This window comes from Suncus etruscus, chromosome 4 (assembly GCF_024139225.1).
Source record: "Suncus etruscus isolate mSunEtr1 chromosome 4, mSunEtr1.pri.cur, whole genome shotgun sequence".
NCBI lineage: Eukaryota > Metazoa > Chordata > Mammalia > Eulipotyphla > Soricidae > Suncus > Suncus etruscus.
In genome coordinates, this window is record NC_064851.1 from 57409231 (window position 1) to 57422268 (window position 13038).

The window sequence follows — 13038 nt, forward strand, 5'->3', positions numbered from 1 at the left end:
TGCTATGGACTTATATAGTAAGAAAACCCCAAAGAAACTGAGTTTTTGTTGTTGCTTAATTTTCTATAATCATCTTTGAAAAGCATTGAAAATTTAGGTCCATATTTAGAAAGAAAGCACATTGTGGGCCATAGAGATAGCATGGAGACAAGGCGCTTGCCTTGCATGCAGAATGACGGTGGTTTGAATCCCGGCATCCCATATGGTTCCTTGAGCCTGCCAGGAGCGATTTCTGAGCATAGAGCCAGGAGTAACCCCTGAGCGCTGCAGGGTGTGACCCAAAAACCAAAAGGAAGGAAGGAAGGAAGGAAGGGAGGGAGGGAGGGAGGGAGGGAGGAAGGGAGGGAGGGAGGGAGGGAGGGAGGGAGGGAGGTAGGTAGGTAAAGCACCTTGTCATTCGATAGAAGATGTTAGTTTATGTGATTGCAAATAAAATTATATTTCCACTAAGTTTATTTAAAATTCTGGCACTGGCTATATATAAAACATGTCTGTGACCTCTTAAAGCATACATAATGGATCAAAATTTAATGGGAAAAGGAATTGGTAGAAAGACTGGAACCAAATGGTTGCATATTTGTGTTGAAAATACTCAAGATATTTTATATATGTAAACTCAAGTATATTTAGGAGTTTAGTAAGAAAATTAACTGCAAAAGTAGGAAAATGTGGGAATTAGATAGCATAGCAACTTTGCCCTGCACGTGGCCTACCTATATTTGATCCAGGTCCCCCATAAGGTCCCCTGAGCTCACCAGGTATGATCTTTGAGCACAGAGCTGGAAGTATTTCCTGAGCACAGCCAGTGCAGTCCCCCAATAATAAAACAAAAAAAGAAAAATGTAAGTGGTTATGTACTGTATTGATGGAAGATTATTTGTATTTAAAACAGCAGAGGAAATGACAAAAGCAAAAGTACTGACAAAATTTAGAGATGTCGCAAATTAGCATAATAATATATTGTGGAAAAAATTTTAATAAGAGTAACTAATTTGCTTACTATCATTGCCATGGTCAAACCTGCTGAATTTAAAACCTTAGCTCCCTTATTCCAAAGTAAAGAATATATCATATGTTTTAAATATATATGCATAAATAAAAATGTTCTTTTGCGGGGCCAGAGAGAGAGCATGGAGGTAAGGCACTTGCCTTGCATGCAAAAAGACAGTGGTTCGAATCCCGGCATTCCATATGGTCCCCTGAGCGCTGCTGGGTGTGACCCAAAAACCAAAAAAAAAAAAAAAGAGTTCTTTTGCCTTATATGAGAAAGACTGCTTTTGTTGGTGCTATTTGTGACATTGCATGCAAATTATTATTAGATGAAACAGTAAAATTATTAGATATGAACTAGGGGAAAGTTACTTATTTGGTGAAAATGATTTCTCATATTTAAATTAATAAATTTAGAATTCATCGACTAAACTGTCATATGAGAAAATGTACTCAACAAAAATGCAAATAGGGAAATGCAAATCAGAGCTACAATAAGCACGGATTTGGGACCAGATTCAGTCACTAGCCTCCCAGCACCCTCTGGGTTTAACCTTGCTAGCCACCTGGGAAGATCCTGGTGGTCCCTGGCACTGCTGGATCTGACTAGTACTGGATCTTTGGACTGTCCAAAGATATTAGACTATCCAACTCAGTTGGATAAGTATCTCTGGAAGTAGCCTAGGGCTCCCTGTGCTTTATTTGGGATTCCACCCCACCCCCCCAAAATCTATGAGATGTCAATTTACAACAGTCAAAATGACTTACATGGGAACCAACAAACGAACAAAAAATCCAATGAAACCACTTTTAGGAGACTGAGTTTAGCTTCTATGGAAAAGCATGGAAATTTCTCAAAACTAAAAGTAAAACAAGTTAACCAGCGATTCCATTCCTAGGTATCTTCCCAAAACAAAAAAATATTAATATGAACGATAAGTATGTACATCAGTGTACATTTTAATACTGTTTTTTAATAGTCAAAAATTGGAAACAAACCAAATAAAAATCCCAGTAAATAAAATGCTATGGAATATATACTCAGCTATAAAATAGGTTGAAATCTTAGCATTTGCTATAAATGTATGGTACTGGAATGTGTCCTATTAGGTGAAATAATTAAAGGAAGAATAAAATGTAGGAAGATCTCACCTATGCAGTAGTAGTATAAAGAAGCAAAGCTAGGCACTGGAGATAGTATAGGGGTGTATGGTATTTGCCTTGCGTGAAGCTGACCAAGCTTTTTTGTGTCATACTTTATGGTGCTTAGGGCTATTCTTGGCTTGACGCTAGGGGATCATGCAGTACTGGATATTAAATCTGGGTCTCACTTACACAAAGCATGTACTCCATCTCTTTAAGCCAAATTCCTGACCCCAGGAAATAATTTTCACAGAAAAGGTTCTTTAAACTCTGGTTTTTAAAAGTTATTTCTTAATAATAATAGAACTATATTTACTAGTGCTAGATTATAAAGGTTTATTTAATTCCAACAGTTATTTCTGTCTGAACAGTATAAATAATTTAATAAAATTTGACATTTTATAATTTTTTTTTGTTTTGTTTTTTGTTTTTGGGTCATACCCGGCAGTGATCAGGGGTTACTCCTGGCTCTATGCTCAGAAATCGCCCCTGGCAGGCTCGGGGGACCATATGGGATGCCGGGATTTGAACCACTGTCCTTCTGCATGAAAGACATACGCCTTACCTCCATGCTATCTCTCCGGCCCCACATTTTGTAAATTTTGATGAGATGTTTCTGTAAAAGACTTCTTGTTTTGTAGGAGCAGAGATTTGACTCACTGGCCATTAATAACTCAAGTATAAAGCTTGGGGTTGGTCCCTGGTCCCATTTAAAAGAAAAAAAAAAATCACAAAATATTTAAATTGTAGATTGGGAAATTTAGACTGTCTTGGTAATACCATCAAAGTTTGCTATATTTCATTACTCAATTTGCAGAACTGAGAAAATGAGTGTGCCATTGGTCCTCGTATTTGAATATGATCATATGAGTTCTTTTTGGCCAGAAAATTGGTGTTTGATTTTTATAATTCTTTTGCTTTATCAGTTTTGAATGAAGGGACAGGAGATTGTCTTTCACCATACATTTCTGTGCAGAAGCTTGTCAGAAAATTAATTAATTTTAATGTATAACCAGCTTAAGTCTGAATATGATAATGAATAATGGTGAAAGCCTATCTTGGACATTTTAAGATACCGAAATAGATTGGTACATAGATATAAATGATAGCAAACAGCAACAGATAATTTCTTATCAGAATATGAAAGTATAGGGAGCCAGAGTGATAGCACAACGGAAAGGCATTTGCTTTGCATGCAGCCAACACAGGATGGACCCCAGTTTGAATCCCGGCATTCCATATGGTTTCCTGAACTTGCCACGAGTGACTTCTGAGTGCAGAGCCAGGAGTAACCCCTGGGTGTGATCCAAAAACCAAAAAAAGAATATGAAATTATAGTACAGTAACATGCAGGCATGATGTATTTCTAGAAATACTACTTTTAAATCTACTAAGTTTTCTACATATCTCACCAAAAATAATTCAAATATAACTCAAATTTTTGCTTACAATGTAACGAGCCAGACTTTTATTGTATGTTAGTAAACTAATGGACCTGGTGAGATAGTATAGCATATAAGGTGGTGCTTTCCTTGCATGTAACCAACCAAGGTTTAATCACTAACACTGCATATGGTATTCTTGAGCACAGCCAGCAGTAACCCCTGAGCACTGCTGAATATGGCCCCGTATTTAAAAAATAAAGTTTTTATGCGACATCTTATTTTTGTGAATTTCAAGCTAATTTAATTTCATTGAGAGTCTCTAAATAGACTCAACAGTTATATGTTAGTATATATTATATTTACATAATATCTTTTTAATTGGGATTAAATTCATGTGCACAACAGTTGTGCTTTCCACAGAGAAGGGAGTCACTGTCAGAAAGAAAACTTTCTAAACAATCCAGGGGCCGGAGCAATAGCACAGCAGTAGGGCGTTAATCTTGCACGCTGCTGACCCAGGATGGACCTGGGTTTGATCCCCGGCATCCCATAGGGTTCCCCCAAGCCAGGAGCGATTTCTGAGTGCATGGCCAGGAGTAACCCCTGAGCATCACTGAGTGTGGCCCAAAAACCAAAAAAATACATATGTAATCTGAAGCTGAATTTTGTGTTTGCAAATAAGCATATATTTTTCACGCACTTTCTTTGTCCATAATGATATTGAAAAAGACAGTTTATCAGGCTTTTCAGCAGAAAATAAATTTGTCATATTTTCAAAGATGACTCAAATCAATGTTGTCAAAAGAGAATTAATAGGTTCTAGAAAAGGATAAAGGTGTTAGTTACTTAGTTTAATAAATTTTTCTTAATATTTGAAATTTTAAATGCTGTGATTTACAAAGTTTGTCATACTATGTAAATGCTTTAGGAGTCAGTGTTCCAGCACCAGTCTTGTCACAGTGTGATCTTCCTTCTACCAGTGTCCCTAGTTAACCACTTATTAACCCTTCCCAGCCTGCTTCTGTAGCAGACACACAATTTATATCTCATGATGGTGTTATTAAAATCATTAAGGATTTCCTAAACCATAACAATCTAAACTTAAAGGGGCCTGTTTTATTGGCAGGCCAGGGGCCCAAGGGTGGTGGTATGGGATGCACTATGAGTCCATTGGTGGAGTGGGTTGACACTGGTGGTGGGAAGGGCCCTAAGTCATTGTATATCTCAAATTCAACTATGAAGGATTCTGTTGATTACAATTGTTTTAATAAAAGAAAAATAAAAAACAGCAAGTAAATGTAGAAATATGAAAGTAAAAACAATAATTAAGGATTTACTAAGCTGTTAATCCTATATAAGCCTCTGTGCTATTTACTGATTTTTTACTCATTGATGTTAGTGGGCTTCTACGCCACTTTCCCATCTAATTTTCTGTGCTCCTACTGGTCTGTCACCATTGTGATATTTGGGGTTGTTGCTGGAGCTGTGGAATTTGGATGATTGAGCAGTAGGGTGTCTAAATTGGGTTCATCTTTTCTCTCGAATCTGTGGAGATGGTCTGTTTGTATACTAGTGGAGTATATAAAGTAATGAGAGACTTCTTCCAACTGTTTGGTCTTCTAAAAGCTGGGAACTCCCTTTACTATCCTGAGAAGGTTCTGGAAATCTGGTTCAGAGACTGGCCTATCTGTGCATTATTTCCCAATTTTTTGAATAATGCAATAAATTATTCCTTAGTCTTCATTTGAACATACATTTTTTGGAATAGCAGACAGCGTATTCAAGATTGATACAAAGTTAAAAAAAATCATAGCATCCTTTTTAAAACTTTTTTTTTTTTGGTTTTTGGGCCATACCCAGCAGTGCTCAGGGGTTACTCCTGGCTGTCTGCTCAGAAATAGCTCCTGGCAGGCACGGGAGACCATATGGGACACCGGGATTCGAACCAACCACCTTTGGTCCTGGATCGGCTGCTTGCAAGGCAAACGCCGCTGTGCTATCTCTCCAGGCCCTTAAAACTTATTTTTTATTTTTGTTTTTGAGCCATAACCAGTGGTGTTCAGGGATCACTCCCTATGCAAGGAACTATTTGAGTGCCTGGAACTGAATCTGGATTGTTCCTACCTGCTGTATTATCATTCCTGTACTTCCATTGTGATTTTTATATAGGCCATTTAACTGAATTTCCTTGTATGATGAATGAGGAAAACTAAGGGGTTTTATTGATTTGAAGATTGTGTTAGTAGTATGTTTTTAGGTACACATTTAGATTTATACCAGTAAATGAGAAATTGGTACTGTACATTCTTATATGATGAGAAAATTAATTATGCATTCTATTTTTTTGCCCCCTTTTTTTTTTTGGTAGCTGATACTTTGTTTTCAAGGAAGTTGAATGGGAAATACAGGCTTGAAAGACTTGTCCCAACAGCAGTTTATCAGCACATGAAAATGCACAAAAGAATTCTAGGACACTTATCATCTGTGTACTGTGTAACTTTTGATCGAACTGGCCGACGAATATTTACTGTAAGTAGTTTTTAAAGTCTTTAATGCATTGCATATAATTGAATATAAAAAGGAACTTATAACTTAGTCTAATGAAAACTGAAAATCTTGACAAAGTTGCTTAATATAACAGAAAATTTTACTTTGGGTATAGCTTTATCCTAGTTTGGAAAGTTCCTGAAAGACATGTAGGAAGGTAATAGTTATATAGCAGGAGTAAGTATAATTGTCCATATTATATTGAATACAGAATCCAATTATTACTAAATGTTATACAGTAGTTTTGCTTTTGAAACCAAGTATTTTAAGTTTTTATTCAGCCAAATATGGGCTATTAATAAATGTTCCTGTATTATCTGAGAAACTTCTTGACTACTTTTGTGGGAAATTTCTCTTAATACAGTGATAGAAATTTTGAGCATATTTCATTTGCTATCTTACTTGATTTCAATCTTAAGCTTTTTTTGTTTTGTTTTGTTTTTGGGTCACTACCGTTGGCCCTCGGGTTACTCCTGGCTCTGCACAGAAATCGCTCCTGCAAGCTTGGGGAACCATATGGGATTCTGGGATTTGAACCACCATCTGCCCTACCGCTGTGCTATCTCCCTGGCCCCCAGTCTTAAGCTTTTTCTTTAGTATATCTGATTTATTCAAGGATGCTTGTTGAATTTAATATTTCTTTCACTTTGAGAAATATTAAGAAACATTTGTTTTAATGTGCTTTGGCTTATATCTTCTAAGGGTAATACTAAATTATTATGGTTGTATTTATTTTACTATGAGCTAGAGGTACGCATTCATTTACAAGGTTTTTTATTTTCTTCAGAATAAGAAAATGGATAATGAAAGTTGAAATTGAAGTTCTTGTTTTTGTCATTGAAGAGAACTGCTGCAAATTTTATAGTTTGAGAATTAGTTTCCTCTTTAAAGTTAATATGCCTGTAAGCCAAGATTATTTAAGTCTTCCCTACACGTATACCCAGTCTTCTGTTAAAACAGCAAACAATGTGATGTGTGACACCATTTTTATACATTACTGTTCACTAGCTTTGATCTATTCTTGGCATTTGTAGACCTTTATATACATTAATATTCTCCCTTTCACCATTTATTTTCATTTTTCTATATGAAGGAAATAAATGTAAGTTTGTAAGAAACTTCTGAGAAGCTATTACATTTTGATAATAGACATATTATTGTAGTGTTTGATATTCTGTTAATAGTAGTTAATTCTCAATGACTGGAAGTCATATTAGCCATTTTAAGTTTGTTACACTAACATTCAGACTCTCAAAACAGAACAAGTTTGTCATTTCAGAGTTTTTATTTTATTTAAAAAATGTATAAAATAGTTGGTACAGTTGACCATAATATATTTGTTTCCCGGTAAGTGAGCACAAAGTTATCGTATACACTTGAGTATGAGCCGAGTTTTTCCGACACAAAATTTGTGCCGGAAAACGTGAACTTGGCTTACTCTCGGGTCATACAGGTTATTTCATTCAGTTGTGCTTGCTGAACTGAACTGTATGCCACTGAACTATTTAACCCACAATATCCTGCGCTTTGTATGAGACCAACACCAGTGATGATGATATCTGCGAACTCAGTGATGATAACAATGTCAATGCTAATAGCCTCACATCAGATACAATTTAAGCTCTATTTGGACATATAGATGAGGAGGAAGAGGAATCCAGTTTTGAAGGATTTTAACCTTTGTGATTTAGCTTGATTACCTGTTAAGCTACAGTTTTCTGAACTTGTATATAAAAGTTTTATATAAAGTTTTAAAGTTAATGTTTCTAGTTTACAGTTTTTCTTTAGCAATAAATATTAAAAAATGTTAACCTACTGATTCCTCAATTGTTGTAATTGTTTTGGGTATATATTTTTATTTTTGAAACTTACCAGTGGATGCTGCATTTTCCACTTTATCTTATACTCAAGTCATTAAGTTTTCCCAGTTTTTAGTGTAAAATTAGGGGGGTCAGCTTAGACTCAAGTATATACAACACTTACAAAGTATAGAAAGAAAAAAATAAAAGAGAAAAAGAAAGAGAAGGAAGACTTAAAAAAAAAAGCATAGTGGGGGCTGGAGTGGTAGCACAGCGGTAGGGCATTTGTCTTGCATGTGGCTGACCCAGGATGGACCCACGTTCAATCTCAGGTATCCCATGTGATCCTCCAAGCCTGAGTGCTGCCAGGTGTGGCCCCAAAACCAAAATAAAAAGCATAGTGACAAGCAGATTTGTGAAAATCATATTATCTTCAAAGAGGTCATTAGGAAATACATGTATTTCCATATATGTGAGAAAAATGTTATTAAAATAAAGAACAGAAAGAAAAACAGAAAAGGGCCAGAGCTATAACACAGTGGTATGGCCTTTGCTTTGCATCTACCCAACTCAGGACAGACCCTGGTATGATTCCCGGCATTCCATATGGTTCTCCCAAGCTTGTCAGGAGTTATTTCTGAGCTCAGAGTCAGAAATAACCCCTAAGTGCCACTGGGTATGGCCCAAACCCCCACACAAAAAAAAAAGGAAAAAGAGGAGGAAAAAAAAAAAAAAGTAAGTGTACAGTGGCAAGCAAATTCATGATTATTATATCTTCAATGAAGTCTTTATGACAATGGCAGAAAGTTTAGTAAGCTCTTGTTAGAGGCCCATTTTGCTATTTCATTTGTTTCCAACCATATAAATGACCTCAGCTACACTTTGGCATCTACATTGTTATTTTCCTGTAGGGATGATAGCATTAAACAAAAGTCGTTCAGGAATTCAAAGCATTATTACTGATACTGCAGCTTTTGTGGGGGCATGTTCTGATGATATCAGCTCAAATACTGGCATACCTGAAGTTTAGTGAAACCTGAAATTTAGCCAGATTGGTATCTCCACAGAGAATTGTAGAGGAGTGGTGAGTCAGGGCCATAGGTAAAGTGGTGATCATGGGTGCAGCAGGCATGGCTTCAGCAGGGCTGGAGTGTAGCCTGCTCCCACCTCTCAAAATTATAAGCTTTCTGTTGCATGGTCGGGGTACCCATGATTTTTCAGTTTGGTTTATATCTCATTTGAGCAAAGACTTGAGTCTATGGAGCAGGCCGTGACTGTTTACTGTCATTTCTCTTAGGCAAAAGAATCTATTCAAATATAAAAAAAAACTGAAATAATGAGAAAAGGCATTGTATTTTATACTCAGGTTGAGTGTAGTTATTTAGGCTATTACATTAAGAAAGAAATAAATGCAACCAGAGACTAGTTTAATGGGCTGGGTTCAGTCCCTACACTGCATGTTTTCCCAATCACCTCCAGAATTGATCTCCAAGAAATACCAGTGAGTTAAGGTTCCAAAACCAAAAATGGGTAAATACTGCTCAGTTTTTATGTTATTAAAGTTTCTTGGTTTTTTGGGAGGGGGGCGGCAGTGGTGCTCAGGGATTATTCTTGGCTCTGCTATCAGGATTATTCCTTGCAGGTTCAGGGAACCATATGGGATGCAGGGGATTAAACCCAGGTTGGTCATCTGTGAAGCAAATGCCCTCCCCGCTTTGCTATATCGCTCAGGCCTCTGTTAGTAAAGTTTCTTGCAGGGATTAATTTTTTAAGTGATAGGGGTAGTGGTAAGTTTTGTTGTTCTTTTTGAAACATATGGTTTGATTTGAATTGAATAATAATCTTAGTTCAAGGAAAATGTAGTGAAATAATATGCTATTGATATTGCATAAATTTAGTTGAGTTGTAGGTACAAAGTTAGAAAAGCAGTTTTGATCTTTGGTAGGTCAAGTTCAACCTATTACCTGTTTTTTTTTTTCTATTACCTGTTTTTATAAGTTAAAATTGATTTAAATATTAATTTAAACTTTAAAATATAAATATACTTAAAATATAAATTATAAAATATAAAATAAAATATAAAAGGATTGGGGTGAGGCCTTGCCGGGGTGAGGCCTTTCCCGGCAAGGCACCTGTAGCCCTTGTCCAGCATGTCTGAAGGTTGCAGGGTAACAGTGGAGAAATGATCCACAGGCAGTCAGTTAAATTTTCAGGAGTCACCCAGCTTTATTTCAAGGCCCAAACCTCTGTATGCATTTCCTCACATGGCTTTTATGCTAAGCTTTTCATGCAGTGGCATTCAGCTGCCCTCCATGCATCCTTGCTGCCTCTGCTCTCTCTCCTCTCCACCCCCTATTTTTTCTTCCAAATAGCAGCCTCTTCCAGGTGTGTGTGTGTGTGTCTGACTATCCAGGTGATATTAACATTTCTCAAACTCGCGACTCGCAAGTTGTTGCAGCCTCTGTACAACATTTTGTGGCCCGTGGCTGGCCTTCAAATATCGCAGTATTCACTATTATTCGCTTACCAAATAAAAATCACATATTTGAAGGCTGGCCACGGGCCACATAATGTTGTACGGACTGCCGCGAGTTTGAGACCCTTGTAGGGCATTGGAGGAAGGGTAACCTCACACAAAAACATGTGTATTCATTTGTTTATTTACTATAATAGAGTTGAATATGGCAGAAAATACATAGCTTTTAAACCATAGGTAACTGGGTGATTTTTTTTTTTTTTTGCTTTTGGGTCACACCCGGCGGTGCTCAGGGGTTACTCCTGGCTGTCTGCTCAGAAATAGCTCCTGGCAGGCACGGGGCACCATATGGGACACCGGGATTCGAACCAACCACCTTTGGTCCTGGATTGGCTGCTTGCAAGGCAAACACCACTGTGCTATCTCTCCAGGCCCTGGGTAATGTTTTTTTTTTTTTTTTTTTTTTTTTTTTTGGTTTTTGGGCCACACCCTGTGACGCTCAGGGGTTACTCCTGGCTATGCGCTCAGAAGTTGCTCCTGGCTTCTTGGGGGACCATATGGGACGCCGGGGGATCGAACCGCGGTCCATGCGCAGGCAAGGCAGGCACCTTAGCTCCAGCGCCACCGCCCGGCCCCGGGTAATGTTTTTTTAATTGATTTATTTTGGGTCGCTTTTTGGGGGGATGGTAGCGCAGTAGGTGCTAGGGATTTGAATCCTGGGCCTTAGCCATGTGAAGTGTGGTCTTAAGTAGTGAGCTATAACTGTGACCCTTTACTTTCTACTTTTAGAAAATTTGGCTTGTGGGGAAAAGGAATGGAAAAGCTACTCAAATTGATGAATAGCTATTTCTAATCAATTTGCCTTTACTTGACAACACAGAAAAAAAATATTGTACTATTTTATGTGTCTTATGAGTCTTTAAAATGGATGTCATAATTATTAACGATTCCAAATTCATAATTATAAATTATGGTATGTTGTGGAGTCTTGCCTGGTGAAAATGCTCAGTCAGGGACCATAGTGGTGCTTTGGAGAACATGCAGTGGTAAGAATCAGACTTGGCATCAGAGACAGTTATGTGGTCTACCATTTTGAACCATATTTTCATTCCTTATTTATAGTTTTTTAGGGTGGTTTGCAGATCCATATTCTGAAATAATACTTTGTGATAAGAAATTCAAGGATAAGCATTGTTACTTAAATTTTTCTTTTATTTTTATCATCTTGTGTTAATAGGGCACATAAATTTTTGCTGTTCATATTATTTTATAAATTAGACTGCTGTTGGGCTTTCTCTTCTACTGGGAACACACTACTCATGAGTTTTTTTTGGTTTTGGGGGTGGCCAGAAGAGTTGGGCCATACTGGTAGCATTTGTGTTACTCCTGGCTCTGTGCTCAGGAATCCCTCCAGGCAGGCTTAAGGGACATATGAGGTGCCTGAAATTGAACTCAGCTCTTTTTCATGCCAGCCACATGTAAGGCAAACATATGCCCTATGACTGAGCAATCACTTCAGCCCCAGTTATTCAGTTTTGAGAATCAATATTTAAAATGGATAAGTAGCCTTTTTTTGGGTGGGGGCACATCCATTTGATGCTCAGGAGTTACTCCTGGCTATATACTCAGAAATCGCTCCTGGCTTGGGGGAACCATATGGGATGCCTGGGGATCCAACCGTGATCTGTCCTAGGCTAGCGCTTGCAAGGCAGACTCCTTACTTCTAGTGACACCACTCCGACCCCAGATAAGAAGCTTTTATTATAGGTCATTATTGACCAGTGAAAATTTTCTGTGAGAGAAAACACGGTAATGAAATAATGAAATTCAGCAATAGATCAACCAGTATATTTTGTAGTTGATATTTTAAGACCTTGCAGTCTTCTTTTTCTTTTTTCTTTTTTTTTTTTTGGTTTTGGCCACACCTGTTTGACGCTCAGGGGTTACTCCTGGCTATGCACTCAGAAATTGCTCCTGGCTTGGGGGGACCATATTGGACGCCAGGGGATCGAACCGCAGTCCATCTATGCTAGCGCTTGCAAGGCAGACACCTTACCTCTAGCGCAACCTCTCGGGCCCCAGTTTTCATTATTAAGGTTTTGATAAAGTTATGTTTGAAACCTTTATCCAAGGAACTGATTAGTTTGATTCCTTTATAATGAATAAGAAAGGTGTGTAGCTTTGGTAAGGAGAGCTTTAGCTTTGGAAAATGAGTATATGGCTCAAGATCTAAAGCATGCATGACATATCTGAGACTCTGGATAGCATGCCACCTTCTAGACACTTTGGTAAAGCTCTTCTGAGCTTCTACCTACTGAGCAGTACTGTTTGATTACCAACATAAGTACCATAAATTCAGCATTAACCTTCAAACTTTCATTAAACCCATATTCCTTAGTAAAAAACTAGTTTAAAATGTTTCTACCCATATCTTACCCTTGCTGTTTATTGATTTTTAGGAACAGATTAAGATGTAAAAAAGTTGATTTTTTTTAGAAAGATAATTATGTTTACAGTAGAAACAGTATGAAATGTTTTATCTGTTAAGAGTAGTGGTTAGGCAAAGAAAGACTTCATCATAAGTTGCACTCCTTGACATGTGCAGATACGGAGATCTCTAGATACAGAGGTCTGATTTTATCACCCAGGACAGAGCAGAATCTTCCATACACCACAAAAGCACCAAGGGGAGAGTAAA

At 37.5% G+C, this 13038-nt stretch overlaps 1 protein-coding gene across 1 annotated transcript in view; it reads left to right on the top strand.

Annotated features, from left to right (window-relative positions):
- Positions 1–13038, top strand: part of PHIP (pleckstrin homology domain interacting protein) — a 161006-nt gene that overhangs the window by 25445 nt on the left and 122523 nt on the right. The window contains exon 7 of the mRNA XM_049772308.1: positions 5887–6047. Within this exon, the coding sequence (XP_049628265.1) occupies positions 5887–6047 (161 nt within the window). The remainder of the gene's footprint in view (positions 1–5886; positions 6048–13038) is intronic.